Source organism: Astyanax mexicanus, chromosome 7 (genome assembly GCF_023375975.1).
Source record: "Astyanax mexicanus isolate ESR-SI-001 chromosome 7, AstMex3_surface, whole genome shotgun sequence".
Classification (NCBI taxonomy): domain Eukaryota; kingdom Metazoa; phylum Chordata; class Actinopteri; order Characiformes; family Acestrorhamphidae; genus Astyanax; species Astyanax mexicanus.
The window spans coordinates 38,284,315-38,306,772 of NC_064414.1; the positions used below are offsets into that span (position 1 = coordinate 38,284,315).

Consider the following 22,458-nt stretch of genomic DNA (forward strand, 5'->3'; position numbering starts at 1 on the left):
AAATGTAGCGCATTTAGTTGGTGAGTGAGTGCAGGACAGAAAGGAGGGGAAAGGCTGGAGCTGCTATTATTGTGCTCTCTAGTAAACAGGAGGAAAACACAAATCAGTTACATTGTTACAACCAAGTCTTTAGATCAAACTTTATTTATTGTTCCAATTTAAGTCGGTTCAGTCATTGTCATTATTGTCATACAGTACAAGTCTCAAGTGCAGCCTATACAGGCAAGGACATTGTACAAAAGTGCAATAGACAATAAAGAGTCAGAAGAAAAAATGCTAAACAAAAACAAAAATGCTTTTTTTGGTCACATTACATAATTTAATGTTGATGGTGAAACAACCTTTAAAAGTATCAGTATCATAAGTATCAGTTGAAATTCTGACACAAATAAACTAATAATAATACTTAATCTTATTAATATGAAGGTTAAGAGCATAAGATAAAGTAGGCCTATTATTATTAGTAAGCCCTAACTGTATGTAGGCTAACTCCGTTAGCAATACTGATGTTACATTTATTTGGTCAGGCAACATGTAGCTTAACATTATACTATTATTTAGCCAAGCAATAAAACATTTTAGTTTTACCACATTGTGATGCAATGTATAAGTGATTGACTAGCAATCACTTATACTGCATTACTGTTTCTCCAACATTATTTTAACTATGTGCTATTATTATTATATAACCATGGCATAGGAGCTCAATGTTGTTTCAATGCATAAGTGATGGAAAATAAACATGGATTTTGCCACTTGGGAAATGTACACATACATGTTTCATATAACATTATGTACATATTTTTAAACAGTAATGACAAATAATTAGGAAGAAATTGGACAACATATAAGCATATGTTAATTTTTTGACTTTGGGGCTCTTCTACATGCACAATGCTTATAGGTGAAAGCTGCTCCCTTCAAATAATAATAATAATAATAATAAATATAACAGTTGTCTAACTGTCTAATTGTCTCACCGTAAAATCAATGCGCACACAAATAAAATCTGATATTGAAGATCAATACTGTTTCATGCATTAGAGATCTGGGAAACGTGCATGTGCATGTTCTAAACAGTATGTACATATTACGGAAAAGTAATGAAACCAGCATAAGCATGTTTTATATAAAGCATGTGCCTTATTTAGACCTATGTTTCTTCATTGATGAAAGCACTTAAATTACAAAGTAAAGAAAACAGCGAATTACAAGTCATCTTGTGTAGGTTTCTCAGTCTGTGATTTGCTCTTTAATGTTGAGTCCAGAGCTATAAGCTGTTTAAGAAATCCTCGATTTGGAAAGATCCACCTCTTTTCCTTGACTTTCAGGATTGCATCCACCAGTGTGTAATTGTGAAAGATCATTAAATAAGCCAGGACCAGGGCAGCAGAGCGACTCACTCCAACAGCACAGTGGACGAAAATCTTGGCTGGGGAAAAGGTGATGTAAAGGTCAGATAACAGTTGGTAACTGTTTAAGTAACAAAAGGACAGTTTACCCAGGACCTTCAGCAGAGCTGAATAGAAGTACTGTATGTACGATTACAGTGTAGGAGCAGATGTTAAGACATAAGCCTACTGCGTAAGAATGTGTTTACACTGCTAATATAAATATTACATATGCTGCCTGATGGCTGAGACATTGCTCTGTGATTGTTTAAAATTGGGTAAATTGTTTTTTAATAAACACATTTAGATTTGTAGTCTACATTTATGGAGGTGTAGGGCTATAGTGCAAGGAAGTTACAATCTTTACAGTCTTTAGTGCCATATAATGTATTTTAAGTTTAAAAAGGTATGTGAGATAGATGTTAGGGCCAAAGTCGGTCATGTCTGTATTGGTGGAATTTGGGTTTAGAGGCTGTGTGCTGAGGGCAGTCATGAGGGAACTGTCAGAAAAGGCTAAGAAACAGCTAAAGCAGAATTCACTGCTGAGCTTCCGGGGGTGTTGTGAGCCTAATTTAGCACAACATTGACAAAGTGGGATGCCTAGGGTGATGCCTCCACATTTTTGTCCATTTTTAGTTTACTACAGAATTTGAACACACAAATTACTGTCTTAAAATTTCTGAATTGGCTGTATACATTCATGGTAAGTTATACTGTAGGCAAAAGACTCACAATGCTTACAATGTTAGCTAGCTACTTACTATCTAAAGTTAGCTCAAAAGCTAGATAAATTGCTGTTAACTTTAATTCATTTGTTTTGCTACAAAGTTCCTGCTATGTATTTTTTGTAAAATTAGCTGAGTTAGCTTTTCTGTAGCTGGATTAGCTTTTAGCCTAGCACCTGCCAGGCACAGACCAGTTTCCCTGGGATTAGGTTCCATTCACAGCATGATGCTTTTGAATTCCTCTTTTTAAAGGTGTTTGGCTTTAGTCTACGTTTCATATTCATTTTAATCAAACATTAACACATACGAAAAAAAGAATATGCACTTTAGCCTGAATTAGCTATGTTCTGTGAATGACTGTTGTGGTTTGCAGCTTCACTATCTGTGTAAATATACTGACCAATAAGCATATATTCACATCAAACCACTCAAATTAATGTAAAGGTAATATCTGAATTGTTATACACACAATATATTTAAAGAGTAATATAAACATGATATACCTCCAGCAGTGCTCAGAGTCTGATGAATATATTGGGCAGAAGGGTAGAAAAAATGTGAAATATCAAATGTAGGCAGATCATTAGCTGCCACTCCATAGTACTTCACTGTTGTTCCATAGAAATCATCACTTCCTTTGCAACACATTTTACCATGAGCCGCATTCAGAACATGAGTTACACCAAGCCTCCATAGACCATATCTGTCATGAGACATGTACCTGCAGAAAGGTAAGAAATCCTATAAATATCACATAACAGTTTGCTTCTGACTGAGGCTACAAACATTCCATAATTAACGTGAACACACTTACATATCTCCCAGAAACAAGTTGGGCCACACTTCATCCACATGATTACATGACAGCTGACCTCCGTGTAATATGTCCTCCAGCTGCTCGATAGTGGGAGATTCATACGGAATGGAAATGGTACTTTTCTCTTCAGTGCTTTTTAAAGAATCAACCATGTCTGTTTCCTGAGACCATGTTTATAAACCTTTTGGTATTGCTTCTACAGATCTGTGCAGCTCTGAATGACACGACCAGGTGTGGATGTGAGCACTGCATTAACTCCTGTTCTCCAGTAGATGTCACTGTGTTCACACTCATTAGGGTTTACTGGGTGTAAGGTCAGGAGAATAAAGAAACATAATATTCTCACTGTTCACTGTTTATCCCATTCATTTCACCATGACAGCTGTTAGATTGTTTCAGTGATGAGTGTACTGGTGGTGAACTAGGATAATTGGATTTGATTTTTGAGCAACAAATTATATTAAATAAACATGTCATACTTGATGATGCAACCTTTTACTTTTTAAGCAAGACACAAACAAAGGGTCTGCCAAGCAGAGGATAGGGGTTGTTTACACATATGCCTTAAAGACACAGTGACAAAGAGGTGGTAAAGACAGGCCGTGAACATGTAGTGTTGTAATCAAGACCGCAAAAGCCGAATCAAGACCAAGACCACAGGAGTAGCTGAGATCAAGTCCATAAAAATAAAACAATTAAAATATATATATACAAATAATATATAATAATGGCACATTATTGTAAATTCATTACAGTTAGTAAAGTCATTATACAGGATTGGTTTGTATTATTAGCAGCAGTTCAAATATAACCAACACATTTATTGGAGTGATTTGATGTAAATAAAAAAAAAAAAAACATTAAGCAATATATAACCTAAATGAGTATTACTTATTTTTATATTATATAATGAGTCAATTGTGTATAATAAAATAAAATGATTTAATTAATAAAAATCCAAAATATGAATAACCTAATTCAATGTATAAAATAAGGAATTACATTTACTAATTGTTACAACAACAATTCCTGATCTCACCGCAAAACCAAGACAAAATTAAACATTTTCAATGAGGTTGAGACGAGATTAGACCTAGACTATTCGTTTATGGTCTTGAGACTCAATTTAAGTGCTATAAAATAGAAAAAGTAATTACCACTATTTATGTAACACAAACCAATATAACTGCTGTAGGTAGACCTTGTAGGATATAAGACCTTTACATTTCAATTAAATTATTTTTTATATAATAAAAACAATACAACCATCATACACCATCTTGTGAAAAATACATTTTCTCACAGTCACACAAAAAATTGTATCCTTATTTTTGCTGTTTTTTACGTTTTGACATAAATGGAATCAGATCAGTTTATTACATTGTGCACAAATGTCATGATAATTGGAAAAAAAAATGACAAAAAATGCTTATAATGACTGAGTAAAATATGTTTTACATTAATATGTTTTCCTCTATAGAGTAAGTGTTATAACGATACAATATAAACAATACTGTGTTATAAGCAATGAAGCTGAGGGTCTGACCCTCTTTTCAGAGCTGGTCTGGTCATTACTTTCCATTTAGTCTCATGATTTGAGTCCTGCAGTGTCTGGGATTCTTTGCCTCTGAGCTGGAGCTGTCATGCAGCCCAGTTGCATAGCCTGCCTAATGTGAATTTCCAAACTCTCACTGGACCACAGTGCACAGAAACCACAGGACTCCCTGAGGCCCAAACCACCCTTAACATACAGTCTTATTCTGATCCTGAAAATAATCTGTTACAACATCAGCGATTGGAACAACACTTAAACTTTCAGTTTTATCAGTACAGAATCTCGGGTGATTTCCTCTGTTAGCTAATGCAGTCAGCTGTAACTTTCCATTCTATATCAGTTACTAAGTCATGGGGTCAGCCTCTGGGAGAGAGCAATTTCCTGTATTTCCAAAGTGCTGTTATTGTTCTGTATAAAGTGTTAGCCTATGTTTTCTAAAGGTCACCAACAAATATGAAAAACCCTACTCCCTGATATATCATATTGGTAAAAGTGTGGTGTAATAAAATAATGTTGTTATTTTTAGCAGTCCTGCTAGGTAAAATGTTATTATCCATGTATCTTATTGCATGGGTCATCATCTTCTGGGAGTGTCACAGTTGTCTTAACAACTTGAGAACCTAATGAGCCTTTGATGTTGGGCTTGCATATGCAGCTTGGGGCCTGTGCCGTGCAACAAAAAGACATAATGACACCTACAACCCATTACGTGCTCATTATTCTATTAAAGCATTCAGTACTTTAAGTTGCACCCATTGCAAATATGACATCATGTGATGTGGACATGCAAACACAGCTTGTTTTGTCTTTGTAGAGAAGTGTTTCCAGTATAATAGGACTCCCTGAAGCAGAGAACATGAACCTATTGGCATCATGACTAAATGCACCACTTGCTAATGTTTAAAGATTACCTTAAATTACAGCAAAATATTACGGTTTAGGCTTCACATGTTGATCAAAGTGCACCACAGCCTATATTCATAAAAACAGGCAAGCTGAGGTAATACTTCCTTTAGTTGTTACTGTATATCATAAGAATCATGCTGCACATATAACTACAACATAAACCATATTCAGAGATTTCAAAGTAACTGCAAATAAGATATTTAATAAGATGTATTAGACAAACACAAGTGCAATTGTTTATATGTTTAATTTAATTAAGAATAAACTTTAAAATATGATCATTTTGGATGCAGATTTGTTAAGCTTTATTAATAATTTAGCAATACTCATAAAAAAGATTATTACACGTTCCATATCATTGTCAGTACTAAGAATTACAAATTAAATCTCTAAAAAATAGTTAACGTTTTGTTTACAGGAAGAAAAACAATACAAATAATTAATTTCAAGCACATACTATTTAACAAAAATAAAGTAAAAATGTTATTAAGTATAACATATTTAAACATTAAGTAGAAGAAAAAATCATATATTTTATTTTGTAAACAACAGTAACAAAAAAGCTTTTGTATTTAATAATAATATAACAAAATAAATGATGCAACAAAAATAATGTACTAACACCAACACTATTGTACATAATATTTTGTGCAAATAAACTGCATACATAAACAGTTATACAAAAAAATAACCTTAAAGCTTCAGTAATAATACCCAGTTAGAAAAAGGACGTTGAATCAGTGCTCAAATTTCCTATATCTTTAATAGATACAACCTTGATCTTCATTGTCAGAATTGATTTATTTGTGCTCATCAATTTTTATGTTTATTCAGCATTAATTTAATGTTAGTTTTATATAAAATTTTAAACTGTTTTATATTATTAATATTATTATTTGTGGGTACATCTGACGTTGATTCAACTTTAGAATATCAGCATTGGTCATTAGGAAATGTTAAATAAGGGTGCTTTAAGGTTATTTCCCCCCCCAAAAAATATGTTTATTCAGTGTGATATCAAGGAAGCAATAGAATAAACAGCAATAAAATACAGTTAATGAGCAAGACAGAATATTGTTATTATCTTGTTAAAATTTTTCTGGATTTTTTTTAGGATTTAAAAAATTATGGCAAAATTGTGTATGGTAGCACACCCCTACTTTCCACACAGAATAAATCTTTTCACTGTTAAAAATGTTTAAAAATGTGGTATTGTTTCTTTTGCAGAAAAAACACTTAGTTCACACACACAACAAAAAACGAATTAACTACTATTAACCTAACATTTTTTAAGAAGCTTCTTTATCTCTTTGTATGAACTAGTATGTACTGTATTATAAAGCAGTTGTCTAAAGCTGAGGTAATGCTCACAAGGGCCGCCAGTTGATTTTCCAGCGTCACCATTAGCTGGTTGGATCTGCGGCTGCGCAGAGCCTCTCCTCATCATCACCACCACCATCATCATCATCAGCGTCGCCAGCGTCATCCACGCCGCCGCTGCACGCGCTTGATACATGCAGTCGACGGGTCGCGAGCAGCTCTCGGTTCTCTGAAGAAGAAGGAGGAGGATAAGTTGGAAGTGGGAGAGAAGAGAAGCTGGAGGAGCTGTGTTCTCTCTCTCTGACTGCCTGAGGAACCGAGCAGCTCACCACACAGGAGATAGCGGAGTTATTTCAGACAGTATTATTATTGTTTTTTATTTGTATTGTTATATTATAGGGGTGGCGTCTGTGTGGGCCGTAACCGCTGGATGTATAAGCGCGTGAGTCAGCGTGCGTTTGGACACACTGTGGCTTTTCCGAGGAGTTTGCGCGTCCGCATCAGCTTGGGTTACTTTGTAGCAGCCATAGCAGGCGAGCTAGCTACAACATAACAGAGAGGACACACACACACAACAGCATTTCCACTGCCATTGGGGCTTTTTCGCCCGCTGTGGTCGAGTGAAGGCTTGAGTGTGTAGAAAGTGGATGCCTTTTTTCCAAGAGAGCTTTTAACTAACAAACACCCAGAAGGAAAAACACAACCCGAAGACACATGTAGCCTGAGGAAGAAGGCTCCTCCAGCTAGCTGTAGAAGAAAGACTGCTATTCTACTGTTTTGTCTGTATCTATATCTCTTTCTTTCCTCATTCGAGCTGTTATGGAAGTAGTTGTGAGTGATTTTCCACCACGGTTATGGAGTTGTTAGCTCAAACATTCAGGACAAACCGATGATATAACAAATATTTTCTAATTTTCTTCAACACGCAGCGGTTTTTCTCACAACATTCAAGGTTAAGCAGCTCTATCCCGGAATATCACCATAACACATATAGCTACAATTAAAAGTGTAGCCCGGCTTAGTTAGTTTAGGTAGTTTAGTTGGCTAATAGCTAGCATTAGTAGTTAAGTTCTCTAAGCTCGAGTTGGGCGTCGTGGCCGTTTTGTTGGATAGCCCAATTCAACGGGACTGCTCAGCGCTTTCTCAAAATGTCGTTTTTCAATTTTCGGAAGATCTTCAAAATAGGCTCCGAGAGGAAGAAAAAACAGTACGAACACGTTCACAGAGACGTGAACCCCGAGGAGGTGTGGGAGATTGTGGGCGAGCTTGGAGATGGAGCTTTTGGGAAGGTCTACAGGGTAAGAATTGACAATTTACACTTTTTATTTTAATCAATCCTATTGAGTGATAAAACAGTTAACCTGTTTCAGTTTGAGTGGTTGTTTGCCTGTTTTATGTTGTTATAATTGAAAAATATAAACCTAATAAAACAAAACTTTAGTCCAGGCTAGCATGTTGACAAGCTGTTGAGCTAAGAACTTACTTACACGCCCAGTTTTGCAATGCTTTCTTGCCCTCTTGCCATCTTACTTTTTTCATGGGACACGTGATTTCATCTGTGCTGACCCTCCCTCACCACGTGTTCTTACTTTTTATTTTTTCTTAATTAGTGAATACTTTTTATACAAGAGTATCTGACGTGTTTGATCGTTTTTGGACATTGACAGCCCAATCCTGTGTCAAAGTACTGTAATGGGCTGACAGTACACAAAGTAGGAGTGAGTGATATGGTGGGAATATTATATCACAATGTTTAAATACATTTTCATTTTTCACAATATTTAATTCAATATTTTGACACGGACAAAGAGTGCCAGCAGTGGTAGATTTTTAAAGAAAGTGATACCTAAATACTCTCTCATTCTGAGTACACTTAGGCCTGTCACAATTCAGTGTTTTGTGAAAGATATACCGTCCCAGACATTTGTGCGATTTAAGGCCATTAAATGCCAGTGACATAATGGCAAATAATAGCATAACAAATCAATTATAGTCTTTTTAAAAAAAAAAACACATTTGTAATTAATCATAGTTTGGGAAATATATATTTTTTCATCTGCTGCCATCCTCACTGTGTGTTTGGAGTCGTAGTTATTTAAAGGGATTGGTCATTGCATGACTGGCTAAAATACTGTTCACTATTATATATGTGAGCAAACAAACAAATAAACACAATAGAAACTATAAATGTTCTCCAATATTATTAAGGTAATGTTAATTTATTGTACAATAAATGGATAATGTAATTATCGTGACAGGCCTAAGCTTTTTATTCAGAATTTGATGGATTTCATCTAATTAAACATGACTAATTACACTCTATATAATGACATTGTTCTGTTGATCAGAGTTCTTTCAAGCATTGATGTCCACAATTTACTCAGAAGAGTATACTTTGTGGCATATTGAAAAAAAAATATTGCACTCTTCTAGTGGTAAGTTTACACACTAGGGTTGGGTGATGTGCCATGAAAATTTTGTAGTATCATGATACTTTAAGCAGTTGATGTTTGATATGTCCTGATGTCAGAAAAATATGTACATTTTAAGGGGCCTTTTGAAGAAGTACTGAAACAGCTTGCAAACCAGTTATTCTGCCAGTTAGAGTTCTGCCAGTACTGATATCTATGTTTCTGTTTTAAAATCTTATGTTTAAAATATGCTATGTAAACAAATGTAGAGGAAGTGTTCGGCATAGTGACATTTTTGGCACTTTTCTACTATATGGTACCTACTCTGCACTACTTAATTTTGGTCTTCTTTTTTGCTTTTAACGTAAATCTGCTATCTGGTACCTGGAGCAAAGTATGGACTTAAATATGATGTAGATACACAACCAGCACACAGCAAGGTTTACACAAGTTAAATCTACAAGTTGCTGGAGCAGTTAATGTGTTTATATGTGACTTACAATGGCAGCTCATAAATTTACACCATGCTCTTATTAGAACTACCTACTGTTTGAATTGGTGGCCGACACAAGAATCCAGTGAGAGCTTATACATTTCAGAGAAGAACTATGGTAGTGGAAATCAAACCAAAGTCAAATAGGTCAGCACTATTATTGGTGTAGCGTGGTTGTCCATCTATGGACTCAAACCACAGTCTGCCATAGTGTAGAAAGTGTGGTTGCCCTCCACACCAACCACAATTTACGAGACACAATTTGTTTAGACAAACGTTGTAAAACAATATGAAGTAATTTTGTTGCAATAAAAATAAATGCCATTATATCTTCCAGTTCTACTAACATCACTACATACATATTTCTGTGTTAAGGCTGTAAAGCCCATTAAAAATAGGACCAGCTGTATGAATCGATGTGTAGTATGAGGTATTTTACACATGTACATGGTTTTGTTGCTAGACTTTGACATTGGCTCAGGTCAAGAAGATAGTATTTACAACAGACAGCTGATAAGCTGATGAAGTCATTGATAAGACTTCTAAGGACCAGTACTAGGGAGGACCAGGCTTCTGTCACATAGTGTAAATGCTTTATTATTATTACTGCTCCCTGTTGTGGAATGTGCTGTGCCCTGGGTGTTACCAAGATGCCATTCACTTCATTTATTGACGTGCTGTAATGCAGTAATAGAAGTACGGGTAAATCCCTTTGTTTAGTTGTGAGTTAGTTCATAGCAGTTATTGTATTTCTTTCATTGATGGATGCAGGCCATCTCTCCAAATCAATGGATAAAGGAGCTTTCCAGGAAAAAGCTGGTGATTCATTTATGATGCTGTTGGTAGCCCATTGTTTGTGTTTTCCTGAGGAATGTATAGTTTATTCAGAATGAAACCTACTACAAATTGTGTCAGGACACTGGCATTGTGTTCCAGCATAGGTGGATTAAATTATGTTTTATGTAGGTTTTGGAATTTATTGTAATGTTATAACTATTAACCATATCATAACATTGAGATCTGAGTGTCTGTAGTGTTATGAAGTGATGGTTTTAGGTATTTGAAAATGCAAATATCTGTTCAGCCAAATGATTTGAGTGTGAATTCTGCCTGTCATGACACTAATCATGTGACCCTCCCATCCTTTCATCTGTAAAGGTGCCAGTGGCTATGAGGGTGGGTGTGGGAGAATTGTTCCAACATGTGTCAAACCAGTTTGACCCTATATATATGATGGAGAGTTTAAGTGAGGCCTGATGGTTGGTGCCAGATAAATGGATGAATTCACATTGTGTGTGTGTTTGACTTTGCTTTATTAAAGATGGTTATGGAAGGCTGACTGTGGCTGGCAGTGTCTGGCTAGAATTGTCCTTGTTAACAGGCAGTGAATGCAGGAGGCCTTATACCAATCCCTCAAGCCAGGTCTTAGGGAAATTATGATAATTCCTGTGCCATTACATGTGTCATGTAGTTGTACAAGCATGCTTCTTCATAGAACTAAAGGTGTCAGCTCCCCTGACCGTATAGGAGTGCATTAGAATTCTACAATTACATCCTGTAGTCATTCTGTTTCTGTGCATATTTCATCCTCCTTTCACACTATTCTTCATCACCACAGAGCGGGTATTATGTGGATGGTGGGAAATTCTCTGCAGTGAACACTGAAGTGGTGGGTTGTTAGTCAGAAACAGCAGGGGGCAGAAACAGCAGTGCTGCTGGAGTTTTTTAACACCTCAGGGTTACAGATTATAAATATATATATCACAGTGTGTATGTGTATCTCACAGTTCTATCTACTGCTAACCAGATCCTTTGAAAGGGAGTGGTGTGATGGTGTGAAATAGTAGTCCTGGCCTTTAACACTTTGTGCTCTGGTAGATATTTTAGCTGAAGGTGTCAAGCTAGCTGGTTTCAGTTGTGCAAAAGCTGCATCCGTTTCCTTACTGATTACAGCACGGACAGGCGTTGGCTAGCATAAAGGGAACAAGAGTGAGCGGGTGTGTGACGTAAAGCTTTGTTTAAATAGAAAGTCTAACCCATGCACACACACACACACTTCACTCGTTCCTTTCTCCATCCACTGTTCTCTTCTGTGTTTTCGTATCCATAAACATTACTCCTGAAGCTCTTCCCAAAATAGCTCTGGCACACCCAGAAGTGACGAGGAACTGCCGGCTGCTGAAATTGTGTGTCACTCTTCCCATTAGACACTTAAAATAGATGTGCAGTAACACATTTAGCTAATGATACACATTAATTAGTAAAGACTCCTGGTGATATTAACTGATATTTTTTTCTTTATTTTAACACAGAGGCTTAGTTTAAGTATAATGGGTTTATTAGTGCTTTCTCAAGCTGTTCTCGGCACGCCTGCTGGTGAGGCAACCCTGTCTTGTTTCCCCTCTTTTTCCTTCTGCTTTTTTGTGTGAAAGCTATTTTAGGCTTGAAGCCATTGCAGAGCTGCAAATTCAAACGGCTCGCAGGATTTCTTGCTCATTGCGTTTTTTAACATTTATCAGAATTTCTGAAGTACTTTTATATCAAAAATAGTTTAGATTCAGATATTAGTACAATGTTTTATTTCGGAGCTTCAATAATCAGAATTCTCTGCTTATGTGATCATTTTGTTATGATTCTTTTTACAAATGTGGAAGTTAGATGTAACTACAGCCAGCTGTGTGTGAAGCTGGGGGGAGAGGAAGTATATACTACACACTTCTTACCTTAATTTCTTTTTCCTAGTCACTATTTATCTAGAGGTTAATCCTTTAAAATGTTCAAAGAATTGACAATCAAAAAGGGCATGGTCTTGTCCTTTTTCAGTCAAACATATTAACTCTTAAAATATTATTTGGGTGTTTGTTTCCAGTTGTTTTAACACTATAAATCTTTTTAGTCTTAAAGATATTTTGCTCTTCATACCCTCCTTGTGGACATGTATAAATTCTTGACAAGGCCTCTTAACTTCCTGTTCAAGATCATAATTGACTACAGCTGCTATTTCCTCTGTCCCTACATGAAAAGGGTTTGCTTGACATCACTTGTTGGCTGAACCAACACTACACTACAGTAGGAAAGTCCAGATAAATAGGAATCTCCAACAAATATGCTAAATGAATTGTCTTAAGTACAAGTTGCTGGGAGGTGTAGCCACTATACCATGGTCTGGAAGATGTCCTAAACTGTTTTTCAGTAAAGGAAGAATGATTACATGGTCAAAAACAGCCCAAAGAACCACCAAGGCACTGGGCTGCCATTAACTGGAAGCTGCTAGAACACCAGAGACATCTGCTTTTGTGGTCAGATGTAGGGAGACAAATGGATTATTAGCTATAATCAATAGAGGTATCCTTGAAATACAACTTCAGACCTTAAGCAGTTTGGTTGGATGAAGCCTCTAGGGAGGTTTTGCTGGCTTTGGAACTGATACACTGTTAAAAGAGGGTGAAATAAAGAAGGAGAGGGACTAACTCAGAATTGAAACTTTTGTTGAATCTTTAGCGAAATTGTGTGTTCAAACAGGGCAGTGACATAAAACAGTGGACTCATTCTTGATCAATAAAATAATGAATTCAATCAAAAATATGTTCAGTGTTTAATTATGGGTGTGTCGCAATATCAACACATTATAGTTGTTCTACCAAATCTTCCGAAGTACAGTGGTCAAATTTCCAACCAGAATTGTTTTAGAAGCGTCTGGACTAGGTGGAACTTATTTAAAATACTCAAAGTTCAAATTCTATTTTTTCAATTAAAGATGGATGTTGTACTCATTCTTCCCCAAAAATAAATTCACAATGGCCACATTTTGCAATGTCATTTATGCCTATAATAAATCTCTTATTGACTCTTACTGTACCTATTCTCACTAATTTATTTATCTATATTCTGTCTGTTTTTCTTTTCACAGGCTCAGAATAAGCAAACTGGTGTTCTGGCTGCTGCTAAAGTGATTGATACCAAGACTGAGGAAGAGCTGGAGGACTACATGGTAGAGATTGACATCCTGGCCTCTTGTGACCATCAGTACATAGTCAAACTGCTGGATGCCTTCTACTACGATAGCAAGCTATGGGTGAGAATTTCTCAGCTGAAGTTACTTGTTTTGAGTTCATGTGGGTTTGCTCAAGCTGCATCTACAAATACACATAGAGAGGGGTGGAGCAAGTTCAAGGTCATGTAGCACACAGAATTAGACAAGCGTGATTTTTACATGCCCTGTTTTTTTTTGTATTTTAGCTCTTAAATTTGTTTTACTCCTGCTTAATTCAGCTTAAATTGTGTAGGACATTTTGTTTATTTTTCTTCAGTTGTGGTTTGCACACTGGTTAGTGGCTCCTTTTCATTCTCCCTCATAAAACCTATAAGACCAGGTAGTTTCAGATGACATCCCCCGCTGGGTTGGCAGTATAATGGCCTATTACAAGTGTCCAGAGAAAGTACTCATGAATTAATTATAGGCAGGCCCAGCCTGCTTCTACCGGCTCATCAGACGAGATTAATGCACAACTCCAACCAGCATCGTCATGTTTGCTTAAAACTGGGAGAGCTTATCAAGTCAGTCAGCTGTAAAAGCTTTAAATGGACTGAGAGATGGTTCCCAGAGCGCATGAGATATGTGACGGAATACTGAAATATTAATGCAGCCGGGAGCAAAATCTGCACTCCACTCTGTTGCCATTCAATTGATGGCTGTAGAGTATAAATGCATTATGATAGGAAAATAAGAGTAGGGAATTTTGCAGGGTTTGAGTGTCATGGTTTGTTAGTAATTAGCTCTGGCATTTTGCCCCCTTTCTCTGAAAGTGGAGAAGACATGATTTGTATAGATTTTTCCTGGACACCTGATATTTCTGACCATTCATTCATAGCTCAGGTCAGGCTGGTGTGGTAGTATGAATTACAGGCTTTTATAGTTTCAGTCAAAATGCTTTATATTGCCCATTTGAAATCATGTTTTTATAATGTCGCTTATTTGTATTGCAGGAATTAGGGATGCATTAAAATGAAGTTTGGCCAAACAAAATTAAACATTAGGCTGAATTTTTACAAGTTTTTATTCAATTTGCCACTTTTCACCATTTAATAAATTACAAAGCCTAAATGTATTTTTTATCTTGTTTTTTAAAAGAAAAACAATTACAAAACCACTAGTAAAGTTCAAATATTTAACATTGAATGAACACTTTAAAATTGTATTAGCACAGTAGATACACCTACAAAGCACAATAAATAAATTTACCTCAGCAGTGCAAATCTAATCGTACATTTTATTTCAGTAGTGCCATTCTGGACATACATTTAGCTAGATGGTTATACAAGCACTGTAATTTTAGTTATACATTTACATTACTAGTGCTTTTCTGATCTTATATTTACCTCAGCAATTCTTCTTAGTCAACATGTGAGTGAAACTTTTGTAGGCAGGGTGTGTGTTGGATTGTGGTTCTGTAAACACTGCTGACACTGCTGAGCATCCCTAATAGGTATATGTTATCACCATGTATCACCTGTCAGGTTTGTTTTTTTTACACTTTTTATTATTGCTTAAATTTTGGATAGGAAATACTTTTGAATTCTGGAATCCAGGTCTGTATTTGCATATGAATTCATATATTTGCCCAAGCTTTAGCCTTTGGCATTTTTTTTACCACTGTGAAGTCTAAAACAGACTTAAAAAAAGTAAATGAATGAGGCAATGAGTCAGATAAATTAATCAGTGACTAGATTCCTAGAAACTGAAAGTAGTGCTTTTGTTTTTAGTAACATATTGTTTTCTTTTCCCTCCTCCTTTCTCTCTTCAGATTCTTATAGAGTTTTGTGCTGGAGGTGCTGTTGATGCTGTTATGTTGGGTGAGTTTTACTTTGTTTCTAGAAGGAAAAAAAGGTCAGAGACGAGTTGAATCGATGAAATGGTTCACTCAAATAAACAGTATTCCATTCCTCTGAAACCTCAGTGCCACACAGTAGGCTACGCTCAGTTTGATGCTGGCAAGATCCAAACATATAATTATTGATGCTCCAGTTTCAAGAAGTGGTTACTGTCCTTTTAAGCAATTCAGCCTTTTCTGCTATTTTATTTGGATGTGGTTCTGAAACATTCATACTCATGTATTTCCCCAGACAGTGTTCTGAGTATGTATTTTACTTATTAGTAAAAATGATATTAGGCAGCCTATTATCAGCACAATGATTTGTAATGATTAACAAGGGCAAAGCTAAGAATAAGTTTACATTTACCAGGCTAAAAGGACTCCAGCCATTTTATATCAGATTTGAATCACTTTCTTAGGTGGTTCTAGATCAGAAATGTATCTGATTTGTGGGTGCTGTTGGTAAAAGAGGCAATCCTCCTTAATGTAGTAATGCAACAAAATTAAATGTTAGGTCAAAATTGAATACCAAGCACTGCTTATGGCATTTTCACTATTGCATAAATGTGATAGCTAAAATTAATTTTATTTTTTTTATATTTCCGGGCACACAAGACCAGGCACAGATCCCACTGAATAACAGAATTAATATTTTCTTTAAAGGAGATTTCATATATTTTTTGGCAGATGTTATCTATCAGCCATTAACCTAAATGTCAGTGTGCAAATGTGTGCCATTTAAAGGGCAGAATTTTTCCTAATCTGATCTGACCAAAAATCAGAACTGATTAAGTCTTGTAATGTGATTGTAGCCTAATTATTTAAATTTTATAATATTTAATATAATTTAATATAATTTCTGTAAGTGATTAAATTTGTGCATGCCTTGTTTGGCTGCCCTTTTAAAAGCTTTGATACGTGAATAAAAACATAACATGGCAGTATATTTAATATAGTGGCAGTATATTTATTTTTGTATTGATAAAAATCACCTAAAATTGGTGCTTATTATTACAGTGTGATGCACATATACACCCTCCCAATTTTCACCTGAAACTGAAGTGTTGTAGGAGGTGCAGTTAGTGAGGAGGCGTAGTCCCCTTGGACGTGATTTTGTTTGTGCAGTAGAGTTGACTCACTGTTTGTGCTGCTATGACTGCTCCTGCCTTCTGTCTCTTTAATGCAGGCCTCACTTCCCCCTTATCAGGGGCCCAGTCGTAGGTCTCCTGTCACAAGGGTGTAACAATGTTATCAGCTGAACAAGGGCATACTTAAAGGCCTGTGAAACTAATCAGGCAAATAGCTTCTTGCTTTAAAACTTGAATCTTTTCCAAAACAACATTTTTGAGAGAAGAAATGTATTAGGAGGCTAGTGACTATGTGGCATTGTGAAGTTTAGGGAGTTTCTCAAAATGTATAAAATAAGTACTAACCACAGGTAAACAGCAAACAAAAACAGAAGTGGATGTTAAACCTCCTTATGTAGGACCTGATGTATGACTTTATGCAATGACTAGCACCTGTTGACTGTGTGTATGTTTGTGTATGTGTGTATTCAGAGCTGGAGCGGCCTCTAACAGAGCCCCAGATCCGGGTGGTATGTAAACAGTCTCTGGAAGCACTGGCTTATCTCCACGAGAATAAGGTCATCCACAGAGATCTGAAAGCTGGAAATATTCTCTTTACTGCAGATGGTGACGTCAAACTGGGTAAGGATTGAAACCAGCAGTGTTCACTTATCCTAATTATTAGCAACTACATGTAGGCCTGTCACACATTAAGTTTCTGTATGGATGATATACTGGTCTAAAATAATTGTGATAAGACTATTGTCTTTTTAAGATATGTCAGTTATCTTGATGACTATGATGAAATAGCATAATAATGCTCCTTCACCCTTTAAAAAATACTTATCAGGTCATTCATATTAATGGACTCTCCTTGCTAGGTAAAAACATAGTTAACAGTATTGATTCAGCAAAAAATATTGAGGTCATTTGCATATATTGTTTATGTCCTTAAATGCTGACGTAAGTATTTAAAACTGCATTTTAAATATTTGAATAAATTGGACATTGTATAATTCACACAATAAAATTGTAATAGCTCTTTTTGTGTTTAAGTTTTAAAGTGGTGAAATTTGCTGTTGAATAAATATTTACTTACTTTTTTCAGAAAATATTTGATGCTTATCGATAAGTTCAAGTCATATTCAATACGCAGACATATTTATTGAAATTAAATATAAGGTTGTCTTGGAATGTATTATTTTCCAAGCAGTGAATTTTATCTCCTATCTTTTAAAACACATAAAAAACATTGTTAAATATTTTTTATGTTATTTATTAAATATATTTAAGTTCATCAAACGTCATGTCAATTTTTTTATTTAAATAAACAAAATGGAAATTAAATACTCGTGTTTAAGATCTGTAGGTATCGTAATTTATCATAGTGTATATGTGAGTGTATAGCATATATTGAGCCTAGCAGCAAGACTCAGATAATATATTCCTTACCTCTATACAGTCTTTAGAAAGCCTTTAGAAAAGGTTCCCTTAAGTATTGCTGCCTTTGACTTTCCTGCCATCAAACATGTCTTTAATTTGGATCAATTGCTTTACTCAGCTGACTTTGGAGTGTCTGCTAAGAACACAAAGACCCTACAGAGAAGAGACTCCTTCATAGGAACTCCTTACTGGTTAGTCACCCTACTCAATTATCTGATCTTATCTGCTTTTTTCTTTTTCAATATTTGTACTCTTTGCTCTGTTTTTTATTTTAAGCTAAATGGCTTCTTAGTTTTTTCATGTTTCTCACTCTTTTCTCTTTTTGTCTCGCTGTAATTTTTCGACACTTCTTGTCTTGTATCTGCAGGATGGCTCCTGAAGTTGTGATGTGTGAGACATCGAAGGACAGGCCGTATGACTACAAAGCGGACATCTGGTCCCTGGGGATCACACTGATTGAGCTGGCACAGATTGAGCCACCCAATCACGAGATGAACCCTATGAGAGTCCTGCTCAAAATAGCCAAGTCTGAGCCCCCCACACTCATGCAGCCTTCGCGATGGTAAGGGCTGATTCAGAGCTGTGAACTGTGCAGATCCTGTATTATTTCCTTTGGCAGTGTTGGATGAAAAATGTGTGAATGTTTATTAAATCTAGTAGATTTTTTTTGGTTGGAAAAGGCCGTTCATAATAAATGCATTATTGACTTATCAGCAGAGCTGGGCAGTGTGACTATTTTTTCGTATTGTGATGCATTTTCATATCATATTGATAAAATGGTTAAAAAGCATGTTGAGGATATAATTAGTCTTCAAAGGACACTGACCCTACTGTATGCTTTATTAGAGTGTAAAAATCCTATTAAATTGGATGATGTGCAGCAAAAATGTAATAATAAGCCCTAAAATGTAATAATAAGCCATAAGCCCTGCTGATGCTTTGTGCCTGTGTGTCAAAATATTGTGATCAATACAGCAATTGTGAAATTTGTGTCAAAATGTTTTTTTTTTTTTTTTTTTTAAGTATATCTTAAAATTATCTTTTTACCACATCCCAATATTAGTTTTGTCATTACATAATTACCTACACCTCATGTGCTGGCTTTTATACTGTTCATATTGATATCAGAATTATTTTGTATCAACTGATTTAATACGCTTTTTTTTCTCTTGCCCTGCAGAGGTAACTGCCGTGGCATAAAGTGGTATTAAAAATGAATATTATAATTTATTGTAATACATTCTGGCACAGTAAATTGTCCAACAAAAATATTATAACTGGCTTAGCTCTGAATGATTTAAAGAAAGCAGCACTTCACTCTGTTTTAAAGCAGAGCCTCTAAATTTGTCTAAAAAATAATAATGATGTGTCCAGGCTGCAGGCTGCTCAGATGAGTAATGATGAATCAGATTAGCAGTCACCCACCTAGAGCATTGCCTCATGGGCAGCCTGAAAATGCACAGAATCCCTTCACTTAGCGGTTGTTGTGTTTTTAGGTCTGAGTCATGAAGTCCGCATAAAGCCTTTTTTTCTTCCCTGTTTTTAAACAGGTCTCCAGAGTTCAGCGATTTCCTGAGGAAAGCGCTGGATAAGAATGTTGATCAGAGATGGAGCACTGCACAATTGCTGCAGGTGATGAAGCCATGAAACAACAGAAACTACCTTATACTTAACAAAAACAGGGCATCATATTTAATGGGATTTGCTGTCTTATATTACAACTGGTTTGATTTGTGGTTTGTGTCTTTTAGCATCCGTTTGTTTCATGTGTGACTGATAACAAACCTGTACGTGAGCTGATTGCTGAGTTCAAGGCAGAGGTGTATGAAGAGATTGAGGATAGCAAGGAGGAGGAGGAGGAAGAGGAGCCAGAAACGCCGATGGTATGTTGGAGCTATGATTACAGAATGACACTATATGCTAATAGTCAATATATTATAGACAATAAATGTGCTCTGGTTTAAACCAATGACACCATGGTTCAATTGTAGACAATGGCTGTCCTGTTGTCAAATTTGCAACCAATGTTCTGGACTTCAACATAAATATATATTGCAATAGAGTAAGAGTTGTGGTGCAGTGATCTGTATTACAAGATATAATAATTTTTGGCCATGTACTCGAGCCCTATTGCTCGCCATCAGCTGCAGGAGCCCCGAGAGAGCACAATTGGCCTTGCTCTCTTTGGGTGGGTAGATGGCAATCTTTCCCATCATCACTCTTAGTTCAAAAAGAGGCGGTTGCTGACTTTACATGTATCGGAGGAGGCATGTACTAGTCTTCACCCTCCTTGTTTTGCAGCATCACCTGGGATTGCAGATATACAGCTGAGTAGCAGCTGAATTGGAAAAAAAAAAATCCTATACCTCTGACCATTTTATGTGTCTCTCTTTGATTATGCACACAGGATGCACCAGGACATAAGCGTGCACCATCAGAGACCAGCGTTGGGAGCTTAGAAGATGACAAGCTTTCTCAGAATGTCTCCATGCCAGAGTCAATCTCTGAGGTTACTGAGCCACAGCCAGAACCAGAACCCAGCAAAGCTGAGGAAAGTAAAAGGATCTCAGTGGTTCCTGTGGACACCAGTGAGCCTGACCATGCTGAGGCAGACAACAAGAAAGTGGACATTAAAACAGTGGAAGATCTTAATGCTAAAGAAACCAGTGCTGAAGATGAGAAGGTTGCAAAGCCGGATGAGATCCAGGCTCCAGAAACCACTGCTGTGGAGCAAATTCCTGAAGAACCAAATGCTCCAACAGAAAACAACATTGAGAATCAAGAGACTGCTCTCCAGAAAGTTGTGACTGTCAGTGAGGAAACAGGAGAAGAGGAGAAGCAGGAGGTTGCGCTGCAAGAGCCTTCAGAGAAACCACAGCAGAATGAGGAGGAAATGAAACTGAACGATATGCAAGCAGATCAAGAGATTGAGAAGTCTGAAATGAATGAAATGGAACCAAAAGCTACAACAACAGAGGCAGGAGAAGATAGCACTGCACCTGTGGAAGGAGTTCAACAAGAGGTTAACGATGATCATGTTCATGTGGTGACTGTTACTGAATCTGAAGAAGCTAATGTAGATGTTGCAGAAGAAAAGACAGAGGACTCAATGAAGCCTGAAGGAGAGACAGAAAAGAGGGTAAATTATGAAAAACTGGAGGGCAAGGAAGGAGTAGAAATCTCTGTGGACATGCCTGCAGAGGAAGAAAGAAAAATAGTGGAGGAAGTGAAGGAAGTGGTGGAAAATAAGTCAAAACCAGAAGAGGACCAGCCTGAGACACCAAGGAAAACTGTTCCTGAAGACATTCCTGCTGAGACAGAGAAGAGAGTGAATGAAAGTGAAGAGACCTCAGTGGATGAAACACCTGTCATTGTAATCAATGGAGAAAAGGAGGAAGAAGAGTCGACACAGGGTCCAGAAACAACTGAAAAGCCTGTAGTGTCCTCTGAAGAAGCTCCAGAGGGTGATGCGGATCAAAGTGCAGCTGTGGCAGTTAAGCCTGATATTGAGAAGGATTCTGATTCTGGAAGCAGCTCTGCAGCAGATACCAACAGCATTGACATCAATCTTTCTATCTCAAGCTTCTTATCAAAAAGCAAGGAGGGGTCTGTGTCCATACAGGTGAGAGTTTGAGAGTTCAAGAAATTAGCTTAGATTAGTTATTTTCTGTAAGAAATCTTTGATGTTGTAAAGGTTGAATAAATTTGAGTCTCTCTCCACAGGACACCAGACGCCAGAAGAAGACTCTAAAGAAGACTCGCAAGTTTTTGGTTGATGGAGTGGAAGTCAGTGTGACCACCTCAAAGATAATTACTGACAATGACACCAAGAGTGAGGAATTGAGATTTTTTAGGTAATATCAAATATTTAAACTTACTTATCTCTGTTAAAGTATGATGAAGAAGTGATTTTATCTGTTTTTAAACCTGATTACATTTAGCAGGATTTAGTGTGGTTCTTTGGCATTTTTCACATTTACAAAATGAGTCTGTATAGCAGTGTTTCTCACTCAGACCCCCCTGTACATTTATATCTTTCCTTTCTACCAATATACCTGATTTAACTAACCAGCTCATTGACCAGCCTTTTAGGGTTGCAGTGAGTGTGGTAAAGCAGTGACTCCTCTAAAATATGCAGGGCATGATGCCTCCTGGTTTCAGACACACTGCTGTATAGTGAAATAATCCCTTTTAGATGTTTGTTTCCATTATATATTGGTTTAGTTGCTCATAAATAATCCTAAAAATATACTGTATGTAAGCAGCTCTGTGCTGTGGTACAATCTGAAATGATGTTGTGCTGCTGTCCTGCTGTAGGCGTCAGGAGCTGCGTGAGCTAAGGCTGCTACAGAAGGAGGAGCAGAGATCCCACCAGCAGCTCACTAATAAACTGCAGCAGCAGAGAGAGCAACTGTTCCGCCGCTTTGAGCAGGAGATGACTGTTAGTACCTTTTTAT

General features: G+C 36.6%; 2 protein-coding genes and 1 long non-coding RNA gene across 5 annotated transcripts in view; 2 read left to right on the forward strand and 1 right to left on the reverse strand.

Moving 5' to 3' along the window:
• Positions 1–255: 255 nt before the first annotated feature.
• Positions 256–3,151, reverse strand: si:ch211-223p8.8 (dual specificity protein phosphatase 13A family protein). The gene is made up of 3 exons (XM_007252269.4): positions 2,931–3,151; positions 2,620–2,837; positions 256–1,432 (listed from the first exon to the last, which is right to left on the reverse strand). The coding sequence occupies exons 1-3, from the start codon at positions 3,083–3,085 to the stop codon at positions 1,209–1,211; spliced, it is 597 nt and encodes a 198-aa protein (XP_007252331.2). The 5' UTR covers positions 3,086–3,151; the 3' UTR covers positions 256–1,208.
• On the forward strand, positions 2,760–3,414 carry LOC111195972 (uncharacterized). Its single transcript, XR_002651910.2, has 3 exons — positions 2,760–2,847; positions 2,942–3,047; positions 3,136–3,414. It is a non-coding gene; the product is annotated as an uncharacterized LOC111195972 (long non-coding RNA).
• Positions 3,415–6,841: 3,427 nt separating this feature from the next.
• slka (STE20-like kinase a) overlaps positions 6,842–22,458 on the forward strand; it is a 31,257-nt gene continuing 15,640 nt past the window's right edge. For 2 of the 3 annotated variants that reach the window (XM_007252270.4, XM_007252271.4), the window contains exons 1-11: positions 6,842–8,012; positions 13,529–13,693; positions 15,423–15,471; positions 17,051–17,200; positions 18,120–18,192; positions 18,369–18,563; positions 19,552–19,633; positions 19,753–19,884; positions 20,409–21,623; positions 21,725–21,855; positions 22,319–22,442. In XM_007252270.4, the coding sequence (XP_007252332.3) occupies positions 7,863–8,012; positions 13,529–13,693; positions 15,423–15,471; positions 17,051–17,200; positions 18,120–18,192; positions 18,369–18,563; positions 19,552–19,633; positions 19,753–19,884; positions 20,409–21,623; positions 21,725–21,855; positions 22,319–22,442 (2,466 nt within the window). In that variant the 5' untranslated portion in view covers positions 6,842–7,862. The remainder of the gene's footprint in view (positions 8,013–13,528; positions 13,694–15,422; positions 15,472–17,050; positions 17,201–18,119; positions 18,193–18,368; positions 18,564–19,551; positions 19,634–19,752; positions 19,885–20,408; positions 21,624–21,724; positions 21,856–22,318; positions 22,443–22,458) is intronic. The other variant, XM_007252272.4, reaches the window with a different exon arrangement.